Source organism: Oreochromis niloticus, linkage group LG22 (genome assembly GCF_001858045.2).
Source record: "Oreochromis niloticus isolate F11D_XX linkage group LG22, O_niloticus_UMD_NMBU, whole genome shotgun sequence".
In the NCBI taxonomy this organism is placed as follows: Eukaryota; Metazoa; Chordata; class Actinopteri; order Cichliformes; family Cichlidae; genus Oreochromis; species Oreochromis niloticus.
In genome coordinates, this window is record NC_031985.2 from 21,360,858 (window position 1) to 21,388,664 (window position 27,807).

The window sequence follows — 27,807 nt, forward strand, 5'->3', positions numbered from 1 at the left end:
GGCCTTAGCGGTCTTTGAATACGCGGCCCTTGAGGATCGTTGAGGCTGCGTACTTTAAGGCTGCAGACCCTGAATTGGGATACAGCCATGGCGCGATTTTTTTGTGTGTCTGAAGGGGGCTACTTGAACCGGAAGTAATAAAACGACTCTAATATATAAATAAAGAACGCGCCATTAATAAATTCATAATATAACATAAACATATAGAGTTTGCGTATGAGATGGTTAAACTGAGAATAAGATCAAATTTAAAAACTGATATATATTTTACGTAATTACGCGCAGGTCCACCGGGCAAGCAGGTAGCTTTAGCACCGTCACACCAACGTTCCAAAACAAGAAGGTTCCTCGTGCCTGTTTGGTCTCGAGTCACACGAAGTAATATGGAGATGTCGGGAGCCGCTGGTTTTTTCCTGTATTTCGCCTTCGGAAGCAACTTGTTGAAAGAAAGGCTACAGCTGGCAAACCCGTCGGCGAAATTTTATCAGACCGGTAGGCTGAAGGTGAGTACAAAAAAATAGCTGTGTTGCTCTTTTGGTTCCATTAAATATAAACGTCCCAAAATATTCTTGCTTGGTTGTGCGATGTGTTAAATTGTTAACGTATTAATTTCCGTCTTAACTGTTCTCATGGTTTATACAAACACCTCCAAGTTCACAGTGTAGCGATTTTGGCATCACCTTCGATCCCTGGGGACGTGAACGCAGCAGTGCCTCAGGTATTTCGGCTTGAGGTGTCGTCAAAGAATTGATTTGTGCGTCTATAAGCTGTCAAAAATGTCTCACGAATGCTATCGAGTCATTAGGGAGAAGCTACAGTCAGGTGTTTTTCAGTGTGACGTAAAATAGCCTTAATCTATCAGTGAAAAAAAGTATTTTTTACATTTTTTTAAGAGATATGGACACAAGGGAATCAGAAATTGCAATAAGTGTAGTATAACAGCTTAATAAAAATCTTTCAAGTGACAAAAAAGGACTAGATTGATTATAATGTAGAACGCAGAGTAGGTAAAATAATGCTGAGTCATAAGGGCATTTGCAAAAACAGGCAATTTCTTTGTTTTATATATGCATAACCCCTTTATAAATCCTGTTAACTACAGGCTACTAAAATCAAATAGGATATAGTTTAGCTATAAACGGTAGCAGTCCTTCTTCCTTTTTGTTTATATGGAAAATTAAACAGTAAAGTTATTGTAAATCATAAGCAAAATTTTAAATGTGGTTTATATCATTGATTTGACTGGTTGCTGATGAAGCTGATTTCACCTGAGAGCTGCAGCTCCCCTGTTTGTGTGTCTGATCATTAGCTAGCAAGAACAAAGATAAACACTAACCACGTTTTAACCAAGAGGGAGAATAACTGTTTACTAGTTATTTTCACCCCTCCTTTCTCTACGAGTGGTTTAAATGTCGATTTATTATTTCTCAAAAGTCTTGAAGGAATCAAGGGATATGGAAAACAACTGAGTCAGCCCCCTCCTGTATAGCGTCTTAGATTGGTCAAATAAAGTTTGCTGCTCTACCTCCTCCTCTGATGTGCCAGCTGTAATAACAGGACTGGAGTGTACTGCAGTTTGACTGTTACAACAGCAAAACAAGCTCACAGGGGGCACTGCTGAAATCACAAACAGCACCTTCCTTACACTATCACAGTAAAACAAAGAGACTTGGTTGAAGTGCTGTTACTTTGTATCCAGCTGCAGATAATGTTAAAGGTAAAAAAGTGTGTTTCACACTCAGATGAAGCGCATTAGAAGTAGCAAATCTCCACATAATGACTGGTCATTGTTCTCTGTGTGTACAGGACTACAAACTGAACTTTGGACTGTGGAAAGAGCACATAGACAATAATGCTTGGCACGGTGGCGTGGCAACCATTGAGTCTTATCCAGGCGCAGAAGTGTGGGGGGTCATCTGGACTTTGAACAACGAACACCTCTCGAGCCTTGATGAGTGAGAGCCACACATGAACACACATCTGTTGGTCAATTTCTGAGTTAATTTGTGTAATTTTAACCAACTGTTTTGTTGTTTGTTTTGTTTTTCTTCTTTAGCCAGGAAGGAGTGAAGGCCGGTATATACTCTCCACTAGAGGTCTCTGTGGAGACTGATAACGGGACGGTGCTCTGCAGGACGTATCAGATGAACAACTTCCACGCCTGTCCTCCCTCTCCACAGTACAAACAGGTGTGAGGAACACACCCTGATTCTTAGAGTATGCAATGCAATAAGATACACTGACCCACCACTTTATTAGGTACACCTTACTAGTGCCAGGTTGGACCACGTTTTTTTCTTCAGAGCTGCTTTAATTAATCATAGCACAGATTCAACAAGGTGCTGGAAACATTCCTCAGAGATTTTGCTCTATATTTACATGACAGCATTACACAGTTGCTGCACATTTTTCAGCTGCACATCCAAAAGGTGCATCACTGGACTGAGATTTGGTGACTGTGTCTTATCCTACTGGACGCTGCCATTAGAAGATAGCTACACTGTGGTTATAAAGGCGACATGGTCAGCAGCAATACTCAGGTAGGCTGTAGCATTACACGATGCTCAGTCGAGGCCAAATTGCGCAAAGAAAATATCCCCAACTCCGTTACCGCCAGCGTGAACTGTTGAAACAAGGCTGGATGGATCCATGCTTTCATGTCTAAATTCTGACCCTACCATCTGAACACTGCAGCAGAACTCAAGACTCATCAGACCAAGCCAGTTTCCCCAACCTTCTGTTGTTCAACTCATTTTAAGTTTATTTTCCTCATTCTCGTCTGACCTCTGGCATCAACAAGATATTTTCACCCAGAAAGGCTCACTGGATATCTTCTTTTACAGAATATTTTCTGTAAACTCTAGAGATGCTTATGTGGGAAAATCCCAGATCAGCAGACCATCTGTCACCAACAGGAATTCCACGTTCCAAGTCACTTAAATCACCTATATTCTCTGTTCTCATCTTCAACCATGTCTACATCTGTAAAAGCACAGAGTTGTTCCCATGAGATTGGTGGGCGATTAGAGATTTGCACTAAGTAGCAGCTGAACATGTGTACCTAATACAGTGGCCAGGGAGTGTTCGAACTACTATGCATTGCAACACAAATCTCTCTCTCCCCCTTTTTTGAAAAAAACTTAATATTTAACGTAATATCTGCTCATCTATGCATCACGCTCTGTGTCTCACGTAAGGTGATGTGTCTGGGCGCGGAGCAGAACGGACTCCCTGTGGAGTACAAGAAGAGCCTGGAGGAGGTTCAAACCAACAACTACAGCGGCCCCTCGATCCTGGACCGAATCCCGATGGTCATGAACCTGAGATTAAACAGTTCAAATTCAGGTTCCTGAACTTGGAATGAAAGTCAGCAGAACTACACCAGAATGAGATATAGATCAGCTAATTAGTGGAGGAACCTCGTGGTGAGGAAGATATCACACTTTCTTTTTTTTGCAGATTATGGATCTTTTAACCTCAAACATGACTATAAATTATTACCATTCTATAACAAGATTGAGACTGAGATATGATTAACAGGACAGGGAAAAATGTTTTTTGTTTTGCAAATAACTCTCTTATGTTATGAAAGTGGCACCACTGTGTGGACAGAACTTAATAATGCATGCAATTTAATAAGGAGACATTTGGCTGAGCCCAACACAAACCATGTCTTAATCACCGCTGAGCAATTAGATTGTGTTGAAAAATGTGTTTCATTTCAAAGACTAAAAATATGCAGCGCAGGCACTTGTTACCACAGTGTTCCTCTGGGGAATATTAAACACTGATGACACACCCTTAAGACTCTACACTTGTCCGCCTTTTATTACACATAATGCACTGCCTGTATTATGACTTTAAACCAGTTTGTTCACTTCTGTGAGAAAAGAAAAAGGGGCCTGCAGTTTGTAATTACACATGGGGAAAAAAAGGAAAATAAAAACATACCTTGGGATGCTTTAACACAGCTTAATTAAAAATTACATTTTTATTACAAAATGAAAATAAAAATGGACCATTCGTGTAAAAGGAAACCATGTTATTTTGTTTACACCACAGTGGCCTTGGACAGTATTTATTTTAACGCCTCCCAATATTTCAATATATTTATACTCTTGGACTTATAGAAAATACAAGTATATAGAAAACAAAACAGGAAACCTATGCGGGGAACACCCAATAACACGTTCTAGGTTCTGCTGAATCTCCAAGCAATTTCCTCAAATCTGAGGAAATGCGCAGACTTCACAATGGCACAAATTATAATTTAATCTGAAAGTAAAACAAAGGCTCATGCGGGGAACATGGCCAACAGCAAGTTCAGAACTCAAAACACTTATACATTCTTTAAAAGATTAGCTTCCACACTGTGAGATGAGCATTCATCTCAGTAGGTCCACATGAGCTGGTGAGCTGGGCGAGAAAAAAAAAAAAAAAAAAAAAAAAAGATAGTAATCTCCTTAAACTGTATAAATGTTGAGGGACAAGTGGAGTGAGTAACCTTAAAAGATCCAGTGGAAGAAATCAAAAGGCAGAAGGTGAGAACAGGTTAAAACAAACAAACATGAAAAGGGAAAACTTGGTTTGATCAGTTTGTTTGTGTTGTGCTGTGCACCAGATACAAATGAACAAACATAATGATTGCAAAAAGCAGCAAAAAGAGGCAGAAGTACTTAAGTTGAAACCATTGTGGAAAGAGATATCGTATCTAGCTAAATGCAATGTATCAGACAATACACTTGGACCTGCTTTCCCACAAGACTTTGCATTTCTGTGGAAAAATATGGACCACTGACGATGTACTGAAGTCAAACGAAGCACTAATAATGAAGGCTACATTAATAAACCACCCTCTGTTACAGGTAAGCTTCTATGTAAAGTTATACATCATCCATTTACACTGCATGATCAACCTCTCTGATGACTGTTAACACAAACGTGGTCATAATTAATGAGCTTATTTTCTACTTTTAAATGCGTTATTTTTTTTTGCACTTTTTCAGGTTCCACTTTCACGCACTTCTGAGCTCACTCCATCTGCTCCCCATCTGTGACTTTTTCGTTTCCACTTTCGTCCATCGGTTCTGGTCCGTCTTCATCGCTTTCCATCTCCTCTGTCGCGTCGGCTGCCGATTCGGCGGGCTGCTGCTCCGGGATGACCAGGCTGTGCTTGAGTTTGCTCAGTTCGGCCATGTTGAAGCCGAGGAGGACGGCTGCAGTGTTCCTCTTGAGACTCTTCATGCACTTGCTGCGTTTCTTGCTGAAGAGCGCCGCTAGCTCCGCCTTGGTGAGAGACAGCCTCTTGCACAGCTCTTCGGTCTCTGCTTTGGTCGCGTATGGGTTCACGTTGAAGTATTTGGATATGAAGTCTCTGCGTTCCTCGCTGCAGCGGCGCTCCGTTGGGGTGGGCTCCAGCAGCAGCTTGACCGCAGTGTCGCTCTGAACCTCAGGCTCCGGCGGAGGCAACAACTTCTCCTGCTCTCGCTTCTTGCGCATGGCCGCCCTCTGTTCACGCTCTCGTTTGTTGGCCTCGAGGACCTCCCGCCACGCGGCTTCCAGCCTCCTCTTCGACTGCAGCTCTGCTTCGGTTTCCGGAGGCTCTGTGGGACGTGCGACAGGAACCACGCGAGCTGGAGTCACACGAGCTGGAGCCACCCGAGCTGCAGTCACGCGAGCTGGAGTCAATGTCTGTTTCATAGTCAGCCCTTGTGGTACTTGAAGGAAGTAGAGACCGGAAGCCTGATTGACCTGCTGAGCTGGTTTTGGTGGCGGCTGGGGTGCTGCAGCAGGTGTGGGTGGTTGTTGTGGCTTGGGTGAACAACGACATCGCTGAATGTGGAGCATCACAGCCTGCTGGGTGACCTTTCCTGTGTATACGCCGTTGCAGTAGATGCACTTGAAAGCCTCCGTCTTGAGAATAGCGTGGATAGTGGGTGCTACAAAGTGCTTCTGTTTCAGGTGCTGCAGGTAGTCTGACTCCTGCTGAAACTTTTCATCACAAAAGGGACAGTAGGAGCTGTTGACTTTGATGGGTACAGAGCAGATTTCTGGGTGGTTGCTTGGCTGCAACTTAAAGAAAATCAGATCTAGGGAACTTGTGACCAAGGCAAGCTTGACCTCTGCATCACCAAGGATCTCTCTTGGTGCAGAGGTGTGAACGTCAAAATAAGGGAACAGGATCCCTCCAGCACCCTTTGAGTAGACCCTGTACTTCTGCCTCAGGAAATCACAGTATGCCTTGCTCGTAGGATTGTGCTGCTTTACATGTTCGATGAGCTGTTTGATTGAGAAGAACAAGGCTGAGCAGTACAAGCAATTCAAGCCATGCAGCAGGTGCTGGAAGACGCTCTTTTCTGATAGTAGAATTTTGCAGGTTAAACATTTCACAGTTTTGTCAGGCATTTTTTTCAGGAATGCTGCTCGCGCAGCTACACTTTCGGACTTGGACGAGGAAGATTTTGTCTGGTGGGCGACCTCGGTGTGCATGTCAAAGACATTGGAAGGAAAGAGTTCATTGCAGAGGGGACAGGTTATCCATTTCTTAGTTTGTGGCGTGGAATTTATTTGTTCAACTGACTTGAGGGGAGTACTTGTGCTGTGAGAGACTGGCACTGCTACTTGCAGGGGAGCAAAAGTGTACGTGGGCATGCCGTTCACCTTGTTGCCAGTCGGGATCAGGTGACTCAGCAGAGACTGTGAAGTCAACATAGTACCTTGTAGGCCGATTTGGTTTGTTGCTAAATTATGTGTAACTGCAGCAGGCTTGGGTACAGTCCCAGGTCCAGCTGCTACGTTCGCCTGCAGTCCCGACGGAAGGAGGATCTGCTGCGCTTGTGGAGTCTGTTGTGCAGGAGCCGAAGGAGGCGCTGAAGCGGGAGTTAAGGTCACTGGCGCCTGTTTTAGAGCAAGATTAGAAACTGTGGGAAGCTGGACCATAGGCGGTCCTTGGGGCAAAGCACTTCGGAGGGCTATCGTGGCACCGGGCTGAAGCAAACCTTTAGCCTCCGCACTAGCTAGCTGCACTAGCGCTGAGGCCTGAGGTGGCAAGAAAGCTTGGTTAGTTCCAGGGGCACAGATCAGAGTGGTACTGTTTGCAGTCCCTTGTACTTGCTGTAATGCCACTACAGTCCCAGCATGTTGGCCGTTACTTGGCAAGACCAAAGATTTACTATTGAGCATTTGAGGTTGCTGTGGTTTGGGAGCAATACTTGGGAATGTCACAAACAAACCATTCCCATTAGGAGTCGGTTTAACAATGTAGTTCTTATTCTCATAAATCAGAACCTGCACTTGTGTGCTCACTGAATAATGTGATGGCTCGATGAGCATGTGATGCAACATTTGGTCTAGAGTTCCAGTGTTCACCTTGCACATCTTGCAGCAATACACTTTGACGGATGAATTCCCCTGAAGGTGCAACCTGTAACCGATGTACTGCTCTGCCAAACTCTCCATGTGCTTGAGAATAATGTGCTTCTTCATTGCGAAGATAGAAGAGGTGGGAAACGCACATCTTCGACACTGATACCTCTCGTTTCCGCGATGGGTGGGTAAAGATGTTTCCCTCTGCAGCGGTATCTGGGTGTTTGACACGGGGAGTTTGGCATGGAAGAACAGCATGTGCTTCTTCACAACCTTGGGGTGGCCGATGAAGACGCACTGTGAGCAGGGTGTCAGCGCACAGAAGGACTGGACGTAACCGTGGCAGCGGGAGACATGGCTCCTGAAGTTGTAGATGTTTTGTGAAGAGTACTTGCACAGGCTGCAGCACAGAGATCGAGACCGATACGGCCACTGAGGACGGAGACAAGACGATGAAAGCGTAAGAGGAGGCAAAAAGTGCTTTTAAAGAATCCACAGCATGAGAAAAAAATAAAAAAAAATTCAGGTTTACCTTCTTTTGCATTCTGCTGTAGTATCCTTCCGCGAAATCCATCCACTCAGTTTCCTGAAAAGCATCATCTTCATCCGAGTTTTTCTCCGAGTTTTCATTTATTTCCTGCACAGAACACACACAGACACACATTTTAAATAAAAGTAAAAGCACCATGAAACTCTAACTTATCAACTTCCATTTACAGCTGTCTACAGTCTAATGCACTTATGCCAATTCATTATTACCCCGCTCACTGACCCAACACCACAGACATCTCTTGACAGTTATCAGGCCATATCACATCACCCAACCCCACCTGTTGCCATAACAACAACAACAGAATAACCTAGATATGGTGTTTTCAACCGCCAATCCTTCGCTTTAGCCTGCATCTGTGTCTCATGTAAAACAAAGTATTACAGACTTGGATTTAATTTTTTTTAAAAAGGATTTAACTTAATTTATGAAAAAAAAAAAAAAAAAAGCATACAGAACACATAACTGTAGCTGTGACAGATTGTAAGCCTCTTGTTCTACACATCTTCGTCCCTGAAACAAAGACAATCTTTACAGTCTCTTGAGGTTTAAGGTGATAAAGATCAGTGTCACAAACTGGGCATCTGAAGTGTGAAATGTAGGTTCAGGGCCTCTCACTGAGAAGGTTTTGGCCTTCCCTCTAAAGGAAACCACAAGAACGGTCATATAAATATTTTTTTAACTGTCTTTTTTTAATTTTTTTTTAAAGCAGGCTTTTATTACTTAAATATTTTACTCATCAAATTGCTAAAAAAAAAAAAAAAAAAAAAGCTAAATGAACTGATTTCTTTTTAAAGTTAAAACTCAAACTCTTTTCCCTCATCTACAAGCAGACCAATCATGCTCATTTGCATCCTCAAAGATCTTTTTTTACAAAGTTTGTTCTCGAGTTCAAGCGAATCCTTTCAAGTCATTTTAAAAGCAGTTCCCTCAAGACATCCCTGCGCTATCGTGTTCACAAGAATAGAACCGATGGGCAGACGGAAGCCTGAAAACCTGATACCTCCAGCCAGGCATCTGCCACCAGCTGCAGCAAACAGCTTCATATTTTCCTCATTCTTGCTTGATGCAATATTAGCACCTCTTTTTCAACCACAAGCACAAGATCTCTGCAGTGGGTGACATTTCTAGAGCGCAGGCAGGCCATTTTAGCTCCTGAACCCATACTGCAGAGTCATGCTTTTGGAATATATACCTAATGTAGGTTGGCATCATCTTAGTGAAATAAGCAAGAACTTCTCTGAAAAATGCTGTAACCCAAACCTTCTGTACTGTCTGCCGTTTGTTTTGGCTCTCTGATGAGCAACAAGGTCAGCCTAGTTGCGTGTTGATAGTATTTCCTTATTTGAAGAGGATATGAAACTATAGCTGTAACGTATGTGTCCCCACTGAAGTGGTGTTCTGTAACTGATAAATCTACATTTTAACATATTATTAATTCAAACAAATTTCCACAAAACTGGAAACAAAATAACAACTGATCAAATTCTTGATCACTTGCAAACATGTTGGTTTTCTGCACATCTTTGTGAAGTATATAGACTTGCATATTGTACATTCAGATTTTCCAAAGTAGAACCGCAATACCAATGTGGGCACATTCGAGACAACAAGCTGGGCGTACTAGCTAAAGCTGGGACTATATTTTCTGCAACTGTAAGTCCGCTCGGGTCCCACTCACGTAAATTTAGTGTGAGGGTCTGTGTGGATGTCTGCACGCCTGGCTGTTTTCTGCAACCTCACTGAATTTACATTGCAATGCACGAACTATGCATGCTCGCCAAACTTTCTGCAAATCTGATGTCTGCTTAAACCCACAAATCATTGTTTACCGAAGCTGTATCACACATAAAAATGTGCACATCACTCTCAGTTTAAAGAAACTCTCACAAACTCTGCTGATGTGCATTGTGTGATGTGAAATGTGAATGCTGCAAGAATTTATAACAAGTGAAGGAGGTGCTATGACACACAATCAGCAGATGCCTAGACTTCTTTTGGTCTGAAAAATCCTGAGTCACGTTCAGAGACATCAGGACAACATAAGACTGAGATTCAGACTAGGGCTGCCACGATTAGTCGACGAGTCACGATAGTCGACGACTAATTTAATAGTCGACACGTCGTTTGAAGCTTTGTAAGATCGCAAAACACGCAGGAATAAGTAGTAGGATTTAAGAGTGTAATAACGGACTGAAACAGAAGATGGCAGCACTGCATGCACAAGGATGCCAGCTGCCGTTAAACCCCGAAGAAGAAGAAACTGTCCCAGAATTCATAGCGCGACCCATCGCGGCCCTGCTCAGTTTCCAACAATGGCGGCAGCTAGTTAGTTTTAATGTTACTCTTATTATTCTTTCTGGGTCACAAAATAAACGTTTAATATATTTTCAGGCGGGAATGTAGCTGTGTAAACTTAAAATATCTGCTCAGTTTATCAAGACATCACATATTTTCAAAAGCGCTCCGACGTTTTCGGAGATGTCTGTTACCCACTAGCTCGATAGCTAGCTGGTGTTGGAAGCCTCACTAGAGCCGGTGAGAACATCGGACTCCCGGCAAATCGTTTTCAAACCCACCGCCATCTTTCGCTACTCAGATTAAACATGATATATAAGTCACTTAGATAACTTAAAAATGTTATTGTTTGGCTTTTTTCAGTATTTTATTTGTTCCTGAGTAAATCGGTTTGGCTGAGATGAAAGTTATAGTTTTTACACAGCTGAATAAACCACGACTGATTATCAGAAGTGTGAGATGCTCGAGAATATACTCCGGTGTCCTGTTATATTTTAGATAGCAAGGAGCAGACGGCTGCGTTTATTAAACTCCTCCGAAACAATCTGCAAATTTCATTTAAATTCAATAAACTATCATCTTGTCTTTATTTTTAGTTAGCACATACCTTAAACACTTAAAGCTGGAAGATAATGATAGTTATATAAGAGCAGATGCATGCTGGTGCAATAAGCTGTATGTTTTACGTTCAATGGATGCATGATCTGATTAGTCAACTAATCGCAAAAATAATCGGTGACTAGTCGACTATCAAAATAGTCGTTTGTGGCAGCCCTAATTCAGACACATGGTAGATCTAGACTTTAACAGCTGTATTGTTTCAGAGATGTCAGTATATTATGTAAGTATTATCCATCACTGACAGAGAACGAAAATAAACAAAATATGTGAAAGTGGAATTTGAGAGCTGTGTGCACACAAAGTGTGCTCTATCGTGTGGACCAATCTCTGTGCACCAACTACTGTTTATTATCTGTTTGTATCGTGTGTGTGTGTGTGTGTGAGAGATGTAATGAGCAACAACAGAGCCTGTCCCACCAACACTCCACCTTAACTTTCATTAAAATATCGACAACAGAAAAACGCAGGATTCAGCTCTCAACATTCGGAGGTGACGAGCTTCACACAGCAGAGGTCGGCAACACTTACCATCAAAAGAAACATTTTTGACCCTCCCTACAAATATCAGCATCGCTACGTGCTTGTTCATTTTGTTTTTCTCGTTTTGCTAGTTTCTCATCCAGATCAAGCATACCGAATCTGCTCATACAGTGTAAGAGTCTCCAATTTCCTCTTAAACTTTTCCTCTTTTGGGTTGGAGTCCATAACAAACAGTGGGAGGGACTCTGAACCCATTTATTTGTCTACATCCATGCCAGCTGCTGCTTTTTAGGTCCAGCAAAATTTAAGGTGGTTGTAGGTTTTGATTTAACTGATTCAATTTTTTGTTTTTTAAAGGCAGAACATTTTTACAACTGGAAAATGTAAAACATTACTCACAAATACAAGGACTAAAAATGAAAAATAACTACTCCATAATAAAGTCATTTTTTTCTCCTCTCTCTTTCTTTTGTCTTAGCTGCAGGGAGCGGGAGCCACACGTTTGCCAGCCTCGGCCCAAAGCCTTGGCAGGGCACTAACAGCTGTGAGCCGCCCCCCTGTGGTTCTGGCATTTCTAATAAATCAATGAGTGAAGAAAATTCACTGAGCACTCTGTCCTCTCTGATCCCGGGCCTCCTTAGGGCAACTATCGCAGCCACAACCAGCGCAAAACCCTTAAGACACCACATTTTTACAACAATGTAGATGATGAAACACCCAAATGCTGCGGTTTTTACACTGAGGACCACTATTCTTTTTGAAGAGACTTCTTCTTATACCCAGCCATGTTGCTGAACGGTCACCAATTAAACTAATTAGGTGTGTTATGTTGCACCAGCATTACATAACCTGTCCCCTGCTTCCTGGATGTGTTACTCACATTAAATTCAAAATGAGCCTTTTTTAAGACAATCCAAAAATCTCAGTTTCATTTTTATGTTATTTTTAAACAAACATGGGCTAACGCGTGTCTGAAAATCAGCACGTTCTGCTTTCTTTCTACTTGACTTGCTGTTACTAGAGCAGAACAGAGTAAACAACACTCAGGCCGAGAGAGCTGTCAGATTATTCTCCACGACAGAAACATACCTTCAGCAGGTTCTGACAGTCTTCCAGGCCGATCTCACTCAAGATGCTCTTCACTGCCTTCCTCGCTTTGCGAATCTTTTCGATACTTCCAACCGGGACCTGATACATGATTCCTCACAAGCCCTTATAAAGGAAAAATAAGTTTTCAACTGGTTACAAAGCATTCGTGCTCTTCTATTAATTATAAAATAATTATCAAAATATGCTTTTATTGCATTTATAGTGCAAACATACATCATGATATTTCCCAGCCTACAAAATTACCATTGTTTTTCCACTTGTAGCATCAATAAATTAGTAAAAATATTTTCTGTAGCCCCCAAAACAAGTGAATAGTATGGTGAAAAGGTGAAAATGGCACACACTGGGCAGAATAACAAAGGTTAGCTGAGGTCAGGTAATGTATGCAGTATTACATCAATAATTTATAACCCTATTATGCCAATAAATAAAACACATAAACCGTAAATGAAGATGGAATAATGTACCGGGTAATAATGATGTAGTTAAATAATTCACTGCAGCATAGTGACAACCTGCCTGCATTTAGTACTGATTGATGAGAATCACAGCATGGCTGAATATGGGTATAATGTCTGCACAGGCTCTGTGGTAACACAAATAAAAGCCATAACAGTGAGTGTGCATCAGCTGATATCACTCTCAGCATTTGTGCAAAAACACCAGCCGTTCGCCGGTGAGCACTAAAAAACAAGTTATTTTTAGTCAGTTAAAAGTGCGAGATTTAGATCACCTGTAAACTAAAAAGCCTGTCCCCCTCGCACATGCCATCCATGCTAACACTACAATGTGTCTGCTGGCCGCACTCAAGTCCTAAAAAAGCCCGGGGAGGCACGTTGACAGCAACAAGCCGGTGACTAAGACCGCGAGGGCGCATCCGCCTACTCGAGGATGCCCACAGCCTCCTCGCACATATTTACCTCGTCCAATTTTCAGCGTAGATTAACGTTAGTTGTCGCTGTGCCACCACCGACAGAGCTAAGGGTTTCCTACTTCCACCGGCCCGCAACTGTGTGTGTCAGTGAGCTGCGTCTACAGGCGGTGCTGCGCGCAGACGCTCCCCCGAGCGGCATTCGCTGTCCGTGCACACCGCTCTGCGAACACCCTGCTTAAATATGAAACGTGATGTTTGCGAACCCACTCCGGAGACAAGTTATTTTTTTTCTTTTTTGGTTCAGCTTTTGTCCCTTTCTTCCCCCCTATTGAGGAAAAAAATGGCGCTCAAGTTCAGGATCTGACGTAGCTGCCTCATTTGCATACAGCACAAACTGACCAATGGGAGAGCTCGCCTGCTAAAACCTGAATAACTTTTTATTCTCTCACTGGGACCCTCAGCCCGGCTCCCGGTTGCCCAGATGACGCACTCTGTGGTTCACTTTCTGAATTTCATGCCACATCTGACCGGGTGAGCCCATATTTCCCATTCCCATCTAATAGCTAGGTAGGGGGGCGTGGCTCCTGCGACCCCCACCCCCCACAGCGGCAAGTCACGTGATACACGACCAAGCCCAACCAATGAGGTGTCGAGAAAATGAGCTAAATGGGTGGTCCTTGGCGTGTGATGTCATATCATGCTACTTTCTGTACCCAATTACTTTGAGCCACCATTTTGATTGAGGGAGAAAGCGAAATGAGTAGGTTAGATGTCTTTAGGCTAGCAAAAGATTAAGTGTTAGGATTTTTTATTGTGTTTTACAGTTACAACATGACAAAATGGCTAGTTACCATCATGTGGTCATTTTTACCAACTGCGAAACCTTGTTACATATATTTTATACGTAGTTGTAGCTAACTGTAAAAGTCGATCAGAGCAATTTCCAGGTTAACAATGTTACCTTCACCTTTTCCCGCCTACAGGTAATTCAAGCACAGCTTGAGCGCTGCGTTAACCACCTATCTGACTGTCGCCTGCGCGCTAACCTTAACAATCAAGGTTAACTTGGCAAAAACTGGATAAAATATATATATTTTATCCAGTTTTTGGATAAGCAAATCAATAATCCCTTCAACAGTCTCTTCTTTGTAATGACCTGATAACCAACACTTGCACTGCCTGATTTATGCTCACACCCAAGTCAGACACTGCAAACAGAATGGACACACGAAGTGCCATATTTACACATATGATGGCTGTACTGCAGTATGTATCTCTAAGGCTAACAGCTAAGTTAGATTAGCATTGTCTCCAACAAAAAGTTAGCGAAGACAAAGATTTATTTATTTTTTTTCTTTGCGATTTCCTTTGCTCATACCAACACAAGGGTGTTCACTTTAGACCAATTAGCAATGGTCCAATCAGACTCGATTTGTGCAGTCAAAGAGTGGATGATGTGGATCGCTCAAGCATGTAATTTCAGATCGATCGAGTGTGTGGTAACCTTGAATTTAAGCTATTTTTCTCTACACTGCTGTGTTTATGTTCCCCCTCCAGACTATTCAGGTGCAATTATTTACTTTTTATTACAATCAGAACCACTATCATCAAGCACAATGTCCAATTCATCAATACACACTCCAAACACAATGGAAAGCACTCTGCGTGATCCTTCTGCTGATCTATTCATCTTTTAATCCAATTAAAATGCAAGCAACACTTCTCTAATGAACACTTGAGGCACATGAGACACTTGATAGGAGCTGTAATGATCCCCGTTAGACAAATACATCCCTCAGATTAACTCGATTCTGACGTGCAACGCCAAGGAAATAATTCAGCAGCTTTAATTCACCCTGAAGTGTATTTATTCTGAGGAAATAACTTTGCATACAAACACATCAATCTTTCCTTCGCGCCCCAGTGCTGCTTATGGTCTGCACTTAAAACATCTTTCTTATTATCTGTAATTATCAAAATTACACCTTGTTTTGTATATTGTCATTCATGGATCTTACTGGAAGCTTCAGAGAACACTCACAGGTCTGAGCTGGGTGTCTCATTCACTGACAGGGCATGCAAGGTAATTTACACACAGTGAGGGCAGGGCTTTATCCATTTTATCCAGTGTACTCTCAGCGCAGCTGTGGCCGCACTGGCATCCTGATCTGAAGGATCAGCTCTTAATTTGATCTAAGTGCTGAAAATGAACCACACTGCTTGAACACATACGCAAATATTGCAATGTATGGTGGAAACACAACACTGTACAGGTTGAACTCAACTGTATTCAACTGTAATTGAAGTGTTTAGGATGAAATCCCGCAAGCGGGTCAGTTTTCATTATAACAGGACCCACAGCAGCAGCTGATTAAAAGCTCCTTTCTGTCTAAAGATGCAATGCAGTGTGATAAACTGCTGGAGTGCTTCTAGTGGACAGCCAGCAAATGGTTATTACCATTCCCCTCAAATATATTTGCACTGTCAGTTTAGTGCTGAAAAGATAGCACTTCTATAGCACTTCTGCAATGGGAAAGCTAGGATCCATAGCTAACTTCGGTAGACCTAAATTACTCTACCAGCATACTATTAGGATATGCAGACCACTAAAAATATGAATAAAACTGTTAATACTAGTAGGACAAAGTCTAACTAAGCATGGTCCATGAGTATTAACAGCCAAAATGTTAGCTTTTTCCCTTTTTGAGTGCCTTTTAACTGATGCAGAGGTCCAATGACATCATCCCATTTTAACTTGGTAAATACTGCAAAACTAATAGTTAAACTATTTTAACCTAAATCTTAATTAACAAACTGAAATAACACCAGGGCAAAAACTAACCAAAAAAGTAATAAAGTATTTGATCAACACAAGCAAGAGAAGGCTTGGATTGAGACGTATGAATATTCGCAACTTCCCACATCTTGCATTGGACAAATAGTCCACATATTTTTTTTAGCTTAAAAAAAACAAAAACAAAACTTTACTCTTTAAACACCAATAACTAAAAAAAATAAATAAATGTAAGAACAATAATGCTGGTTGGTGCAGCACATTCTTGGCTGTTTAAAACATCAACCTATTTCAGTTTTTAGTTCAAGTCTACTTTTGTTAACTAGCATTAGTTTTTAGTTAACTTTATTCACCACAAGATTCATGTTAGGTGTTTTTAGTTTTTACAGAGTTAAAATGAGGTGATGTCACTAGATCTGTGAATCAGTTAAAGACCATGTTAGTCTATAACTAGGCTGTTATAGTAGTATTAAGTTTTCTTCAGATTTAAAGAGTCTATATATCCAAGTAAAGTCATTGTCTTCAAAATAATCCTAGCTGTGGGATGCAGCAAATTGCTAAAGCTCGAAATTATGCTGGCCTACAGGAACAATGTTATTCTGAACACAATTATTTCCAGCCCCTCCACCCACCAATGCCAAAAACCACACAAACACCAGATGAAAGGATTTCAGTCAGAAATGTATATTAAATTAATCACTTATTACTTTAACGAGCACAATGTACAGTCAAAAAACAGGCTATGGTCCATTAGTGCCTTAGACAAGCAAATTAATACATTAGTCACTCGTGACACACAGGGGCGAGAGTCGATAAAAACCGATGCTTCAGGTCATCTTTAACATGAGTGAACATGTAGCTGTAGAGGAGACTGTGCAGGAAGTCCCTCGACTTCAGAGGCATGAAAGATCTGTCGTGTTATTTAGCATTTGCACTGCCCCAGAGAGGTCTGTGTACAACTAGCATCTCTCACTTTAAAGATACAGACATGTACATCCATATCTGACAAATACAAATCATATGTGTTTGAGCATGTTTCAAAAGAAAAAACAAAACAACCCCCCCCCCCCCCCCCCCCCCCGCCCCCAAAAAAACCCTTCCTTTGTTGGTTTTCAGAGCCAGCAAAGGAGCTAGTGAACAAGGTCCAATCCCCTCGACAAGTGTCACAGTATTTTTCTTTAACCCACATAAGATTTTGTGCATTTTTAAACCAGATTAACCTCTGAGAGAAAGGAGTGCACTGAATACAGTGTCCCTATATCCAAGCTACAGCTCAGCACAGAGGGAATCTCCTACAGTAATTCCATCATGCCTTTCGAGTGAAAGGAAACCACTGAGGTCACAAATGGAAATCACAGCACACGTAATCCACGTATCATTTAAAACAAACAAAAAAACCAAAAAAAACAAACAAACAAAAAAACACAACCCAATAACTTATCACGAAAACACTGTTAAATGGGCCATTGCAATAATACCTAGGCAATAAACACACAAGGATGGAGCTTTAAATTTGCCCAGGTAATATCTGAATCCAATAAATATTAAAAACAAAAAACAAGATGCATTGAGTGAACTGCAATACAGAAAAATACATCATTGTCATTATTTCATTTAAGCAGCACCAAGTGAGGAGTCCGAGGTGCAGAGTCCTCACGTGGCAGTGATTCTTTTAAACACTTCAAAAGTCGCCTACAGACCAAATGTACTGTTTTCAGACACAGGAGCTACACAACTGTCGATAGGTAATCAATACAAAGCATGTGATTCAATGGATCTAAATCAATTGTACATTTTGTAAACTGAATTTTAATTAGGAAACAAACCACCCCAAACATATGGGGGGTAGGGGTGGGGGGTCCCATCTCCAAAGAGTCATCCATTTTGTTGCATAATGTCATAAAAGCTTGGGCAAGAGTTCTTTTAGCAAACAGATTAAAGTCGCAGAGAGTCAAAACTAGGATCATCTTCCAGGAAAAAATTTGAACTGAGGTATCAAACAACCAACCGTGTGTCTTGCTGGAGGTACAAAAGTGAAATTCTGGAAGAAATTACAGGACACTGCTGTTTTCCAAAGCGGCTGGAATGTTGACCACATTTAACCCCTCATCCCAAACACCACGCTGACCTCTCCTCTCACACAGTGAAAGCAGAGGTAAGGAAGATCTGTGCAATAAAATATGGGACAGAGGCTGAGGGTACTTAGGGACTGTACGGGAGGAAGGAGAAGTTCTTTATGGTGCCATCCAGTGTCACGCCGGCCTCCTGCATTTCGTACCTGAGGACAACAGTGTGATGATCAGTTCTCTTAATGTCTCGTATCGTTTCTACATTTTCGTGAGTGGCAAACATCGACATACTCACCAGTCAGAGGTGGAGACTGTGTAGTAGACGGGCAGTGGAGGGGCAGTGGAGAGGCAGCTTAGGTCCTCTAGGCCGCACACCCCCATGTTGGAGAACAGAAGCCAGTCTCCCACACTGAGATCTGGTAGCAGGCAGCGCTCCACCACCTGGTCCAAGGGGTCCAGTGAGGGCCCCCACAGGCTGCTGGCATACATTGCCTCCTCAGCACACAATGCACGCTGGGGGGGCAAACAAAACCCATTAAAACAGGCAAAAAAAAAATAATAATTTTTTTTATCCCGGACCTCTGTAATTATTATTCACTTAGAAGCAGCCTTAGTTCCTTTTCCTAATGGTTTTAGTTTTACAGTTCTTATTATGAGTTGCTCAAAGCCCAGAAGGGGAAACGTTTTAACCCAAACACAGCATCTGTAGTGGGCGGAGACATGGCAATAGCAGAGTCATTTGTAATTTCAATCCGGTTGTTTTGGATTATCTAGGATTTTGTTCTCCAGGACAATGGAAATGTAAAGTGGAGAGTAAATCTGAGGAAGAGGCCAGCTGAGGCTGAGCAATTAGCACTCAAGGAGGGAACACTTATGGAAGAAAAAAAATAATAAAAGTATTGATAATATACCGTCTACTCTTGAAATCCTGCTGTACGTTTTTAGTTTAAGGCACTACAACGTGCTGTATTAGCACAGACTCATGCGTTTTCCACTGTTTGGACAGTGTTAGCTTGCATGCTTGCAGTCTTAGCACCATGTGTTACGTTGTCATGTAACATATTAATAGATGCAGAGTCACTGAAACAAAGTCCTTTAACATAAATGGCCATTAGTGCTTCATTTTGTTGTTTGGAGAGCTTTGGACCATTTGCCATCTTCTCCAAGAGATTGAGAAGAGTTGACACAATCAAACACCATTTCCCCATTTCCCTGTCAAACTGTAATGCCAGACATTTCTGCTCTTGCACTTGAATACCAAATTTGAGAGCCTCAGTAAGTTCATAAACTATTCATGGCTACTGATTTTATCCTCTTCAATTTAAGTGACTAACAACTGACATGAATTTATACATGTAATAGCCCTTCATATCTCATCTGATGTGAGATCAGACAGAAACACACAGTTATTGGTTTAGTCTGGAAAACAATAACTAATGTGATGTCTTATTACGGTTCAACCATTAACAATCTAAAACAAGCCTTCTTCCGTAAGTTCTCAAAAATAAATTAACCTCTGCTTAGAGCTGCTATCACATGATCTATTCAGTCATGAATTGAGTTTACTCTCCTCTACTAACCTTGTGTACTGATGGGGCAGGGATGGAGTTTCCCAGCAGCTTGCGGCCAAATGGACCATAAACACCCTCATTCATGTAGTACAGGAACTCAGTATCCTCATTGTTCTCACCTGAGTTAATACATTAGATAACCATTTTAGAAATCTAAAACAAGAGTGGGGATTTTACTTCAACTAGTTTGGTTCTGATTATGTGAAAAATTTATTAAATAATCACAACCTCAGAGAGTAAAGTAACTCACCTTGAGCTAGGGTGTCCCAGTGGCGAGTCACCACCTTCTTGCCAATCACATTGACAGCCAGGCTGAAGGCGGAGGCTACGTAGAAGCTGCCTGGCTGGGCCAAGACCTGCACACCAGAAAGCTGGGGGAAGTAGGCATCCAGCAGTGGCCTGACTGCAGTTTCAACCTGCATACAGTGAACAAACAGATCAGATATTTTCAGATTTTAAAAAAAAGAAACAAAAACAAAGGACTGCTGGATCATAGGAATAAATGCTTTTGGAGCTGAAACCTGTAACTTCATGCTTCTTGCTAATAAAGCAGTTAAAAAGAAGATTGAAGCATTTCTAAACGAGTCACTACAGTTCACTACTTGCCTGTTTCAGCTGAAACTCCGAGCCAGTAAATCCACCACCAATGTCAAGGATGTTCATGTTAAACCCCAATTCCACCTGAGTAGATACAGATACAGACAGTTGTCACATCAGATAAAGTACATTTCAAGACAGAATACTGAGGGGGAAAAAAAAAATAAATAAAAATCTAGTTTATATATGTCTACTAATAGAGTTATGATTTCATAATTAAGACAGCACTCACCCCCATGTCAAACACACAGCGGGCATCTGACAGTGCATGGGTGTAGGCCTGTTGCAGGTCCTGGCAGGAGCTGGGGATGTGGAAGGTTACCCCCACCACCTCGACTCCCAGCTCCTTGGCTGCTTCCAGCAGGTGCCGGCAGCTCTTGAGAGAGGAGCCGAAGGCCATGCTGGTCTCAGCCGCGTGGGCCTCTGTGGTCAACTGCAGCAGCAACCTGTATGGGGGGGGGTGGGGGTCAGATGTATTCTAAATTAGACCAAGGATCTTCTTTTGGACTTTACGTTTATTAAAAAAAGTTAGCTCATTTACTTTGCATCAGGGTGCAGACGGGCAATCTTGGACAACTCTGCCTCATTTTCACAAACAAGATGCTGGATGTTGTTCTTGGCAGCATACTTGATGTGTGCCAGTTGCTTGAACACACTTGAGAGGATGATGTTTTCCGGTGGTACACCATGATCCAGCACCAGGCTCATTTCAGCCTGCAGGAAACAGGATGCACAAAAAATTAAAACAAAATAAAATAAAAAATAAAACCACACACTCATTAAAACAATCAAAAGCAGTACTAAATGCGTTGCATAAGTTGAAAGGATAAAAGTCATCAGCTGACTACCAATCAATGATGCTTGTAATGTAATTGCCCTTAAAAACATGAAGTGCTTACATAAGAGGATGAAGTACTTTGCAGCTTAAAAATAATTACTGACTGAGTCAAAACTACATGAAAAAGCTTACCTTGTTGGTGCAAATGAAGCCCAGGCCCAAGGATGCCAGCAACTCAATGGCCACAGGGCTGCTGTTGCACTTGACTGGGTAGTAGGGCTGCACATGTGGCACCAGGCTCTGCCAGCACAAATGCTGTCGCATCAGTGCACCGAGATCACCCACCACAAAAGCACTTTTCTCCACCTGAGAAATCAGAGAGAAGGTAGGTCTAGGCAGACAAATTTATCAAACAACATGTATAAATGCAAATCCCATCAGATTAAGTAATTCACTGATGTAAAATAGAATTCAGGGATATCCTTAAAAGAGTGTTATAGAAGCTGAACTGACCACAGCCTGTTCACAGATGTGTCCATCAATAACATCTTCCAGAGTCACTCCTCCCTCCAGGAGTTCAACGATGTAGCTGGGTTGGTCAGTGAGTCCTTTCATCTCAACCGTATTCCGTTAATCCGACAATCATAAAGAGCAGATAAACAAGTCAGGGGGTCACGACTGAGCCAATGGGTCCTGCCGGTATGCAACAAACTGGAGAGAAGAGGGGGAAAAAAGAAGAAAGGAATATACGACTATGGCTTTAAAAAAAACAAAAAAACAAAGACAGCTTTGTGTGCAGAATGTAGTCCTTCACACACACACACACACACACACACACACACACGATGTACTCTTATCTATGGTTTATGAACCCTATTTGTGTCTACTTATCTTTCAGTCCTTCTCATGCACAGAGAAAACTTTGTATATTAGTATAAGTAAATATTTAAGTTCAGAATTCTGCAGCAACAAAACACCCACCACACACACACCCCTTCACTATAAAAAGGCATGCATCTTTGTGTATAAGACACACATAGCTACTCACATGGACAAGTCAGGAGATGGACCTGTCCCTCTATCAGCTAGGATCCCAAGGTGGCTCAGCGTTGAAGTCAAAGTGCTCCCGGTAAAGAGCCGCCCCTAGGCCCTCTGGGTAGCGTTCATACACCTGTGCAGAGACAGGGGAGCCCTGAAGGACAAGCACACTTAATATTAGATATAGATCCAGAGGAAAGACACTTTTAGGAAACATGTAGCACAGCGTTCTTAACGAGGCTCAACAATCCTGATTGTTGCTTTTGGTGTTTAGGTCTTATCTATTGAATATTTGTCATGGGTCAAAACCTGAATGACACAACATCCTTATCGGTTCAATTACACCAGACTTAATGCCTGTACTTAAACTACTACCCCTGTCGTCAGTGTTTTTATGGCTGCTGGTACTCCTTACGCGATAGCTGTCCAAATAAAACACGCGCATGCGCTGTAGTACTGACAACAGTGTCACAACTTGACAAATTGAGTATTATTTCAATGCGCAGACAAAGCATAACCCCCAACTAGAGCAAATAGATGTAATACGTTACATTTGACTAGTTACAAGAAATTTGTATTGCTTAAAGGAAACGCCATTGTGACAAAACACACTGCTGAGAGGTTCATGGAAACGACAGAGCCGCTAACTGACGACGGAAGGAGCTTACGTTAGAGCTGGGTGTCCTTAAATTTTCAATAACAAGCCACTAAATGACACAATAAACGAATAAAAGCTACATAGTGGTGCTTTGATTGCGTTACAATTTCTTAATAGCTTTGAGCTGAACACGAAAATACCCGGAAAACACATATTTCAATGCGTGGCTCGGTCATGTGGAGCAAGAAGGCAGAAAGACGAGCCCGCCATGTTACGTCCGCCCGCTGAACCCAAAGAACTCAATCGAAGTATTTCGCTGTACTTACGTGAGATAACGGCCAGAAGGTTTTGGAAAATCGTCTTCTCTTTTTCGGCGGAATTTTTAAAGAGTAGTGGGCACAATGATATAAGAAAGAAAGACGGCTGTTTTTGCCATATGTTTAGGCTAAGAACGCGCGTCGCTCGAGTAGTGTCTTCTCTGCCTGAGAGTGGGGTGGAGATAGACTGGAAACGAGGCTGGGGAAGAGGAAAAGGTAATCAACGGCTCGTGGGCGTGGCTTGAACGTTCAGTTTGACCAATTAACGCTCTGCATTCGCGAGCGCATACCAAATATGCATTTCCGAAAATTATACAGGCTGCAGTACATCTGTGATGTTTTTTCAGGTTACATAACCATAAACTTTCCAAAGAGGGCCACCCAGTAAATGAGCTCAAGAATACAACTGCTCCGTTTGTCAGGGAACAGCTCACACGGACTTTTGTGGTTGCTACAGAGCTATAGCTGCTATATTTTATATTTAGGAAAATACATATAGGAAAATACTATGTATAGGGCATACACGCTAAGTAAAATCATAAACAGAATGTGAAAACACTATTTTCTAGAAAGTAGTAATTGTTTTTTAAATGTCATATTTGTCAAAAGATATCAGCTATCAGCATCTGTCTAATTTCCAGAGTTAAATAGTATTGCTCAGGCGTGGCTGAAACTTTGCACCTGCTTTGTGTTTAGCTCAGCAGTTCGCTGTGAATGAACAATGAACACAACAGATTAAAATAACATGTTTTCTTGATTTCTGTTGAATAACGCTGCATCAAACTTGTGAGAAAAAGGAAGAAAATACCTGAACATTACCACAGCAAGTTTTTACCACATTAGTGGAAAAAAAAACACAGATCAGATGAAAATAGCTATCTGTGCCGAGTGTATACTCTTATATCTGTGGTTTTCATTTACTGATTATCTTCCAGTATTCTGTTTAGCCAAAGAGAAAACTTCTGGCATTATTAGCACTGTAAAATGTAAGCAACCGTCTTTGCATGTAAAAATCACATGGACAAGGCAGGAGATGTCCGACTATTAGTTATAGGATTCCAAAGTGAAATTATTTATAAACATATTATTGCAAATATAAATTATACTTTGCTGTTCAATTTCCAGAGTACATTAAAAAACAATATGCAATAAATATGCTGTCACTGTGGATTCTTTGCACCTGTTGGCAAATACCTTCAGATTATTTGCTATCTTTATGAAAGTCAATGGTGACAAAACAATGCAGATTAAATTTACAATGGTATAATAGTATAATAGTGTGCTTTGGATTTCTGTTATTTTCAGCATTTCTGCCTGTAAACAACTTCAGTATGTTTGATCTTTTTCTTTGGTGTAGTGGTTTAAATACTTATCTGTAAAGGAAAGAAACTAACAGGCTGAATGGTGAACCACAGCTGAATAATATATTATCAAGTCCAAGTTATGTTTAGTCAATTTTTTTTCAGTATTTTGTATTATTTTGTATTAATTGTTGTCTGTTGTGGCTGTATTGACAGTGTGCATGTAAAGATGGATGAATCCCCACTTCAGAATAAATGTAACTATGGGTTACCTGAAGGTGAACGTGAACCTGAGGCCAAACCTTAGAGAATGTATGCATGGGAATAAGGCCCGCACTTGTTAAACTTTATTAAAAGGGTATCTAATAAAGTCATACCCACTCAACCTGCCCTGTCTTTAGGTAGCCACCCGAGTCTTTTCCTAAAGCTTTGCTTGGTGACTCACTTTTATGACACTGAGAACACAAAACATGCAAACAAAACATGCTTCCTGTTTTGGTATTGGTGCTTTCGTCACATGATGAAATAAGATGTGAGACTTTTTTCAGAATGTTCTGTTCTTCGATCCTTGAGATCTGTCACGGTCTCTCATAGCCTTATTTCAGCTGTGATAATTTCAGCTCAAAAGGGATGTAAAATTCATTTCAACAAACACGGAGTTCAGTATGACGCTAAAGCACTGGAACACTGCAAAGATAAGTGCGGAAACACAGCCTGCAGGCACTTTAGTCGTATGACTTTCTGTTGCACCCAAACAACGTGTTGCACGTCTTCACCCGTGTGTTTGTAAACAGCATGGAGGTCCTACAGCTCTTATCTTTGCTTTATGACGCTGCAGTAGACACAATGTTCACAAAACAGCATGACCCAGAAATGCTTAACCAAACAACATGGAAAGTCCCATCTGGAAGCACTGCAGTGATTCTATTTATGACCCTCGTCTGACCGGTCTTTTCAACTGTTTTGCACATATTGTAGAAACAACTAAACAAATTACTGTACTTCTGACTTCGGAAAAATTACTCTAAAGCTTCTTCTAAAACTTCAAAGTCTATTTGGGCAATTTGGACAAGAAAACCATCAACTGAAGTATAAAAGTATGTGCTTCAAGTTTCATATCGGGGCCCATGGGGTCAGGAGTAAATTAGATTTAGTCACTGTCTGTAGCAAATAAATTCAATTTACCACCAAAACTAACAAATATTTTCAAAGTTAACACACTTTCCATTGTGTGAAGACTGCAGTAAGAAATCTGCAGGGATGTTTCATGTGCTCACTGCAGTTTAAGTACGGTTACTAGAAATATTAAGACAGAAATGGCAGTATACACTCACTGGCCACTGTGTTAGGTACACTTGCTCAACTGCTCATTAACACAAATATCTAATCAGCCAGTCACATGGCTGGAAATCAGTGCATTTAGGCACGTAGACATGGTCCAGATGACCCACCAAAGTTTAAATTGAGCATCAGAATGGTGGGACTTTGAACGTGGCATCGCTGCGGGTGTAAAATGGGCTGATCGGAGTATTTCAGAAACTCCACTGGGATTTTCCAATGCAACAATCTCTGTAAGTGAAGAACAAAAAAAGAAGCAACAAGCCTGAAAAACACACATTTAGAGCAGAGGAAAAGTATACAGTCTTTACTGGACTGTGTGCAGAAAAAGAAAAAACTCATTTCAACCTGTTTACCTCACTTACCTTTCTACCCTGTACCTTTTTATGCCTTAACCTGCATAATTTGTGTCCACTACATTAATGTATTTGTGATTTTAAAGTTCAGTTTCTTCCTTTCTGTACCGACCTCTTGTGGTAAGATGTAATCATGTAACTGCTGCGCTGTCTTACTTGTCAGTTACTGCCTTTAGGTGGCACTGAATGTCTATGAGACAGCAATCTTCAGGTATTGGTAATTTTTCAGCAACTTCTATTGTTATACAGTACACTGCATACTTAACCTTTTTGGAGCTTTTTACATGAAAATCTAAATAACCTGCTACTAAATAACCCGTTTGAAGTAACTCTCAGCAGTTATTTGGAGATGAAATACGGTAGTTGGTAGACATGTTATTAACCCTATGAGAAAATTGTTATTTTTATTCAGGTACAGTGCCATCATAAGGCTACAGGAAACACTTTTATTCAAACACAATTTCTTGTCAAAATGGCTTTAAAAGAGCTCTGTGGCAGTATGTCATAGCTCAGATGTACAGAATAAAGATCAAGTGTACAGGTGTAAAGTATAAATAAGACCTAGTTATGCTTGATTTAGAGAGAAACTTGACTTGAACAAAGCTGTTGTTTAGTTAGTATATCCCCATGCAACAAGGACCCATACCAGCAGACAGTTTCCTGCACAACATTTATTTGTACAAGCACTTTATACAGCATTTCACTGCAGGCTTTCCAGCCCACTCTCTCGCTCTAGATCTGTGCTGGAATAATTTGCAACTGCACGTTAGAGAGGCCCCTTCACTGTCCACTTTTAAATCGCGTCTTAAAACCCACTTTTATTCTTTGGCTTTTGACCTCAGTGAGACTTAGTTCTCTTGTAATGAAATTAGTTATTTAATTCATTATTTTACTTTTTCTTTTATTTGGCTTTTTTTTTTATATCTTATGTACTTTTATTATATAGTTCCTATGTACAGCACTTTGTGTCAGCTGTGGTTGTTTTAAAGTGCTTTATAAATAAAGGTGATGATGATGATGATGCTGATGTGGTTCTTCGCCACATTAGCAATTGTAGTGAGCAGCACTGGTACAAAGTTTGCAATGTTGTTGAGTAGAACTTTTAAAGGATTTTTCTCTCTGATTTCTGTCAGGATTGTCTGGACCATGTCATCTCTGACGCCACGGGAGAAGATGGCCCGGGTTTCTATTGATGTGATAATTTTGGAGACTCGATCCAAAGGGATCAAGGAGGGGGAGGAGGGGGAGGAGGAAGCTCCCAGAAGCCGTGCAGGATGCAGGGAACTACCTCTATTACCACTTCCTGTGCGGTGAGCAGTTTGGAGCAATGCTCCTGCTTCTTCTCTTTAAGGATTTCAATGTAATTTCTGACCATGTTGAGGAGTTCAGGTGTTCTGTAGAATAAAGTTAAAAGAAGGATCTGAACATATTTAAAGCATCACAGAAATATTGAAACACTGTAGCTGGGCTGTTAACAAATGTACGTCAGATGTAACTCACTGAAATTCAGGAAATTTAAGGAGCATCCAGGCTTGAAACTCTCAGTCCCTCATTTTATTAATAATGTTCACTGCCCATACCTGAAACAGAAAACACATCTACAGTGCAGTTTTGTTTAGATATTATGTGAACATAATGAAAAAAACAAACCCAAATCCCCAAATTACTACAGGTCTTGTGAGTTTTCTAGTCTCACCAGTTTCAGTAGAGGTTTGGCTTCTTTTTCGTCAAAATCCTCAAGTTCAAACTCTC

General features: G+C 41.3%; 3 protein-coding genes and 2 long non-coding RNA genes across 6 annotated transcripts; 3 read left to right on the plus strand and 2 right to left on the minus strand.

Moving 5' to 3' along the window:
* ggcta (gamma-glutamylcyclotransferase a) lies at nt 1-3,631 on the plus strand. Of its 2 annotated transcripts, none has more exons than XM_003444067.5 (4): nt 1-503; nt 1,807-1,955; nt 2,057-2,189; nt 3,198-3,631. In XM_003444067.5, the coding sequence occupies exons 1-4, from the start codon at nt 384-386 to the stop codon at nt 3,351-3,353; spliced, it is 558 nt and encodes a 185-aa protein (XP_003444115.1). In that variant the 5' UTR covers nt 1-383; the 3' UTR covers nt 3,354-3,631. The 2 variants fall into 2 exon arrangements, with proteins under 2 accessions (XP_003444115.1, XP_025757916.1); XM_025902131.1 differs by having other exon boundaries at nt 3,211-3,331.
* On the minus strand, nt 3,356-13,636 carry adnp2b (ADNP homeobox 2b). The gene is made up of 4 exons (XM_003444151.5): nt 13,345-13,636; nt 12,404-12,526; nt 7,898-8,002; nt 3,356-7,797 (listed from the first exon to the last, which is right to left on the minus strand). Exons 2-4 carry the CDS (start codon nt 12,509-12,511, stop codon nt 5,032-5,034), a joined length of 2,979 nt encoding a protein of 992 aa, XP_003444199.1. The 5' UTR covers nt 12,512-12,526; nt 13,345-13,636; the 3' UTR covers nt 3,356-5,031.
* Nucleotides 10,938-12,202, plus strand: LOC102078700 (uncharacterized). Its single transcript, XR_270311.4, has 3 exons — nt 10,938-11,347; nt 11,446-11,486; nt 11,793-12,202. It is a non-coding gene; the product is annotated as an uncharacterized LOC102078700 (long non-coding RNA).
* A 77-nt stretch (nt 13,637-13,713) lies between the features above and the next one.
* LOC112843464 (uncharacterized) lies at nt 13,714-27,482 on the plus strand. Its single transcript, XR_003215814.1, has 2 exons — nt 13,714-13,829; nt 27,189-27,482. It is a non-coding gene; the product is annotated as an uncharacterized LOC112843464 (long non-coding RNA).
* On the minus strand, nt 16,755-23,261 carry azin1b (antizyme inhibitor 1b). Its single transcript, XM_003444150.5, has 11 exons — nt 23,070-23,261; nt 22,156-22,299; nt 21,621-21,818; nt 21,300-21,473; nt 20,871-21,043; nt 20,562-20,775; nt 20,339-20,413; nt 19,983-20,148; nt 19,742-19,851; nt 18,457-18,674; nt 16,755-18,370 (listed from the first exon to the last, which is right to left on the minus strand). Exons 3-11 carry the CDS (start codon nt 21,720-21,722, stop codon nt 18,295-18,297), a joined length of 1,308 nt encoding a protein of 435 aa, XP_003444198.1. The 5' UTR covers nt 21,723-21,818; nt 22,156-22,299; nt 23,070-23,261; the 3' UTR covers nt 16,755-18,294.
* Nucleotides 27,483-27,807: the final 325 nt, after the last annotated feature.